We start from the raw sequence: 6,000 nt of genomic DNA, 5'->3' as shown, positions 1-6,000 counted from the left end.
AAAAAAAAAAAAAAAAAAAGAAAAGAAAAAAAGGGCTGGGAATGCAGCTCAGTTGTAAAGTACCCCTGGATTCAATCCCCAGTACCAAAAACAAAACAAAAAAAGAGTATTCACTTTTGTTTCTGATTATGTTGCTTGCCAGTTTCTTGCTCAAAATAATATTTGAGCGAAAATGGTATTAGGGTCCTAATGGTGAGGCATACTCTGTTACTTTACAGCAATCCTCTTGTTCAATGGTGTGCATTTACACATTAGTACTTCTTTCTCAACAAAGAAGCTTCCAGAACTTGAGGTTTTCACAAGCATTGAAGAGCTTGTCTTATAAATAATCTGTACCCTCAGTACAGCCATTTTTCCTTGGCCTGTAAACCAAAGCCTTTACCAGCTCTAATCAGACACAGGTCAACAGCTGACTCTGTCATCAGGTCCACACCCCTGGAAGGCATTGTGGGTTGACATTTCCATCCTATTAACATGCTGGTGGGTTGCGTGGACGGTTCCTTGTGCAAACTGAACATTTCTTAATTATACTAGTAGAGTTTTCTTGGTACTAACTCCCCCCACCCCCCCGCCCAATGAAAAAAGATTATCATACTTATATATCTCAAACATAACGGTTTCAGTTAGAATTGCCTACCTGAAAGTCATAATACTTGCTCTCATGCAGTGACATTTTAGAGATAAAAGTTCAAATGGATTTGAAAATTCAAATTGGAAAACAATTTATACTGGCAAAGTTAAATAATGAACTTGTCTTAACTTATGCTTAGTTACTTCTTGACACTGGGTGGAGTGACTTATTGTGTTTCCCGTGAAGTCTGAGCTTTTGCAACTGCAGGAAGCCCTGCGTGGCCAACTGCATCCATGTCTGTGGGAAGCGGAGCAGCAGCTTTGAAATATTCACAACCAACACAATTTTGATTAAAGAAAGAACTCTGGTTTTTAATAGTTTTGATCATTAAAAAAGTTTAAACCTGCATAGCAATCATTTCAAAAATAATTATTTAATGTTCCATAATTAAACTGTACACAACCTAGTCTTGGGACATAGAAGCCAGTGAGGTGAGTTTGGTGCAGTCCCAGGAGCCAGGAGTCAGGTTCTCATTGGCCTTTTTTTGTCATTCTGTTCGTCTAGGTTTATTTGGATACTTGGCACAATCTGGCTCCGCGGATGAGCGGATCTGCACTGGGAAGAGAGAGCAGCTTGACCCGGCCCTGCTCGCTTCCCCTCCCCCACGCGGCCACATTCCTCAAAGTCGTTCAATGTCTCGGTATTTCTTCCTCAGGATGGAGACCTGGTCTTTAAAGAGCACGGGGTCAAGCCTCATCTGAGAGTGGATCAGCGGCATGTAGCCAAACCAGCTGGCAAACGTATTCATGCAGCTCTGGCGCTGGGCAAAGTGGTCAGGGTCAGCCCAACGGGAAGCCCGAGAAGTCTAGGGAGAAGGAGAGAGAGGACAATGAGAGACGTGCCGGGTGAGAGGCGGGCACTGCAGGATGGCCAGCCAGGTGAGTAGGCGAGCCGCAGAGCCTGGGACTGACCCAGCCTCACCCTGCACTTGGCAGGTGGAGAAGCAAGGTGCGCTGGCCTGGTTCCAGCCTCGCCAGGTTTCTCCAAGGCACGCAAGTTCATCTAGGTGCAAACACTATTTTGCCAAGCTTTCTGAGTTGATCGATCCTCCAATGAGTGAATGAAGATGCTTATCAAGTGAAACTCAACTACCATGGTCACTAAATACACTTCTTCTTGCGCCTTGGACCAACGACTATGACTAACAATGCTTTCTTGTTTCAAAAACAATTTTTTAAGTCCCTCTTGTTTATTTGGTTGATTTGAAGATACCAATAATCAACAGTGAAATCTGCTTTCTACCTGTTCCATTTTGTCTTTTACTATCTTTCTACCTTTATAAAGATCCATGGAATCCTTCTTTTAAGTCACATGTATAGCTGAAGAAGAAACAAAACCTTACACTTGGTGTAGGGCTAGCATCATGTGAGTTAAAAATCTGAACTCCCTTCTATGGATTTTTCTACTGAGATGGCTACACAAAGCACAAGGAGTTTGTCTATAAGGCTGTTCTACACTAAAATCCCCAAACTCTGCTCTTCTCTTAACCCAAGAATGGTTGCATTTTCTATTCCACTAAAGTGTAAAGAGTCAGTACTCACCTACAATAGAAAAAAGATTTATTCTAGGCAAGTAAAAAAAGACCATTAAAATCTTTTTAGCTTTCTATCTTGCCCCTAAGGTTGATTAAATATTTTTAGATCTTGTAAATGATTGACATTGATTTAAAAGCAAGCTTTAAATGACTTGAGTGCTGAAATCTAAATAGGGCAACTAAGCATATTGTCTTTAAAGTCAAGTTTTTATGAAAACAAGAAAAAGATGGGCTGCTCTATTGTAGGAAAAAAACCCATTTAGGTAAATAAGCAACTCTTTAATGCGTATGCATGTGTGTGTGTGTGTGTGTGTGTGTGTGTGTGTGTATGTTCCCACACATTATCACAAATACACTTTCATGGAAAAGTACATTTTAGTGTGAAAATCATTCAGAGTCGCTTTAAAACCATAAGTGCCGACATGCTTGAAAATAACATCAAAAATAAATACAAATGTCAAGTTATCTCTGAGCAGCAGAAAAACAAAACACTAACTATAAAGTGTTTTCATGAAGTTCATGAGCTTGCAATAGCATCAGGTAATAACACCTCCATTTTATCAATAAGGAGGCAGGCTCAGGGATGCTATGGTCATTTGCTTGCTCCTTTCCTTAATACTAGGAGAATGCAACAAGGTAAATGAAGGAGAGGTCATGAATGAAGCCGACTATGGGTTCCTATGGGAAGGCTAGTCAGTCCCATGGGTGTCTTGCTTTGTTCCTAAATCCATGTGGGTTTATGGGCCATTTGGGATGGGCTATTTCCCATAGGGCCTGACACCCACATCAGAGCAGAAGAGCTCACATGTGCAAATGGAAATACCCAAAGAGTATCAGTTCATTCTTATTCTCATTAACAACAACAACAAAAAGGTACAATTGAATCATGTTAGTTATCTTTTTTGCCACTAGATTTGAACACTTATTCTGGGTCAACAGATGTGTTAGAAAAGACGTCTTTCCTCTGTAATAAAAGTTTAATCTCAGAGCATGAGATCCACTTGCTTTACCAGTCACACAAAATTAAAACAAACTAATGGGTATGGAAGGGAGAAGGGGGCAAACGCAGCACCTGGGTACATACAGGTAGATCTAAGGTTCCATTTAGCTTTGTCCCCAAGAGATTTGAAAAATTACTAGAAACGTTGCTTTGATTGAATTAGGCAAATCTATGAGAGGGCACAAAATGAACCCCTAAGAAAAAACATTCTTGCAACTCCTCTTGCCTGTTCTTTCAGTAACTGGAGGGTAGTAGAATATTCTACTGGAACCCTTGCTAAGGACAGTTCTTTTGTTATAACCAGGACCTGGAACAGTGCCTGATAACCTGTATGTGCTCAGGAAATGCTAGATAACTAAATTTTATGAACTTAAAATTCTGTAAATTGTTTGCTCTCATTAAATTAAGTAAATGGAAAAAAACAAAACAAAACAAAAAAAAAAAACCCAAAAAGCAAAAAAAACACATCAATTTGGTTGACCCTTGGCAAAACCTAGGTTTTTACACATAGATCAATACCTGTTAGAACATGGCCCAGGAAAACAAACCAAACTGATATGCTCATTTTAAAGACTGCTTCTCTAGGTTGACTCCAGTCCTCCTGGCTGCTCCGTGATCTAGCTCAAGTAGCTCTAATGGCCTTAACTTAAGGTGTTTGATTCTTACATAAAATATTGACTCTGCCCAAGAAGAATAAAAATAGAACAACTTCAGCATCTTCAGATGGTTCAATATCAGGAGTCTAAGGTATAGGAAAACAATCAGTGGAATGAACAGAGTCCAGTAAAATTTCCTTTTACTTTTATCAAAAAACAAACAACAACAAAACAAATCTTTCCATTCTATGAGAAAGATTTCACCAATTTCATTTTAATGAGCCAGGTGAATTTCAGAGAGCATCTGATGTGCCCACAGCTTGTGAAAGCTGGTTCTAGAACTGAAAATCAAATACTGGGACCCTTGGCATTTTACTTTGATGCACACTCAACTCATGAGCAAATACCAGTGGTTGGTGTTGAAGACAATATTGTTTGCTTGTCATTAAATAAGGCACCTATGAGAAACTTTAAATATGTTCTCATAGGTCTTTAACTCCATTGACCAAATGCCTATGTGTCCGCCTCCTTTTCCCTGTAGAAGCCTAATCCTCAATGTGATGGTACTGCAAATGGGAACTCTGGGAAGGGATTAGGTCATGAGGGCAGAGTGTTTAAAAATGGGATTAGAGACCTTATAAAAGGGACCCGAGAAAAAAAGAAGGGGATCTTCCCCTTCTTTCTAGCATGTGAGGACCCTGCAAGCAGACAGTCATTGAAGAATCAGGAAGCAGGTGCTGACCAGATGCCGAATCTGCTGTACCTTGATTATGTACTCTCCAGCTTACAGAAGGGCAAGAAATGAATGTTTGTTATTTAAGCCACCTTGTCAGGTTCATCTGTGTGACAGCAGCCTGAAGGGACTAAGACAAACTCTAAGGATGGTTCTTTCTCAGGTCCCCATATATTAGATGAGAGCTTTATATTCTTGAAAAGAAGATACTCTTGATTTGTGTCCTCCTAAATAGTCATGTGCCAGTCACTCATTCCTTAGAGCTTTCCAACATGGGATATTTCTGATACCTCCTCAACATGCTCCTACAGAGTTCCTAGAGAAACACTAGTCCACCTTACCTTGGGCTGAACCACCAGTGAGTCAAGCAAGGGAAGAGAGTTCGTTTACCCTTACCTGTCCCATCATTGTCTCCTTATACTGCTTCTTTTGAGTCACTTTGATTGGAGGCAATTTTGTCACAGCAGACACCAGGAAATTCATGAGAATGTCCTCACAATTGGCCAGTTGGTCCACCATGTTCTTCAAGCTGGCTGGCAGGTAATGGGAGTACAGGTAGTGATAATATCTGTAAAAACCAAAGACAGGTTTCCCAGGGCCATCATTACATAATGACAGGTGGACCTGATGCATGTAACCATTCCTTGAGTCCCTAAACATGTCACTGGATAGTGATGATGATGATCATTATCCCTTACCTGCTATATGCCAGATAACACTCTAAAGCATTTTCTAAATGCCTCCTCTAATCCTTAGATGGAATCTATGAGGAGGGTGGTATTATTGTTCCCATTCTATAGATGAGGAAATAAGGCACAGAGATACACATAGCTGCAGATAGTGCTTGCCCAGGTAACTTTAATACCAGTCTGGTCAGTTAGAAAGAAACTGAATACTTAGATGGCAAGAGAAATTATTTACAAGTGAGACAAAAATCATAGGAAAGAATCAGATTTATCTGTGTGACAATGGAGGAAGAAAAGGAACAATGAACTTTTTTTGGTGGTGCTGGGGATTGAACCCCGGGCCTTGGACATGCGAGGAAAGCACTCTACCAATTGAGCTATAATGAACTTTTGAGAGGTGAGATCAAGATTCATGTTAAATGTTCACACATTGGGCATTTTCAACCCTATCCCCAAGATAGCAAGATTCTCTATTCTTTACTTTAAAAAGATTAAGTATGATCGGTGTGCTCCCCTTAGTAAGAGGATTCCACCAGTGATCCAGTGGGAAATGCTACCCATATATACTCACTAGTCTGGCTACCTTACTCCAGATGGCTGGCTTTAAAGACTACATATATGCAAACAAGTACACAATTTAAATCTCCATCCATGGCTTTTTTCAACATATCCTTTTGGGTATATATACATGCCCAAGATTGAACTTCTATATTTTCCACAATTCTCATTCCATCTGTAGCTTTCCCCATCTCTTTTGATGACTGCTCTGTCCTTCCTATCCTTAGATAAAAACAACAACAACAACAAAACAAACAAAAAA

General features: G+C 40.1%; 1 protein-coding gene across 1 annotated transcript in view; it reads right to left on the bottom strand.

Moving 5' to 3' along the window:
- Positions 1–985: 985 nt before the first annotated feature.
- The window catches only part of Ext1 (exostosin glycosyltransferase 1), a 262,925-nt gene continuing 257,910 nt past the window's right edge, over positions 986–6,000 (bottom strand). The window contains exons 10-11 of the mRNA XM_047547298.1: positions 4,891–5,062; positions 986–1,436 (exon numbers count right to left, since the gene is read on the bottom strand). Coding sequence (XP_047403254.1) covers positions 1,251–1,436; positions 4,891–5,062 — 358 coding nt within the window. The 3' untranslated portion in view covers positions 986–1,250. The remainder of the gene's footprint in view (positions 1,437–4,890; positions 5,063–6,000) is intronic.

Source organism: Sciurus carolinensis, chromosome 1, assembly GCF_902686445.1.
Source record: "Sciurus carolinensis chromosome 1, mSciCar1.2, whole genome shotgun sequence".
NCBI classification, from domain to species: domain Eukaryota; kingdom Metazoa; phylum Chordata; class Mammalia; order Rodentia; family Sciuridae; genus Sciurus; species Sciurus carolinensis.
This window is presented reverse-complemented; position numbering and strand designations above follow the sequence as displayed.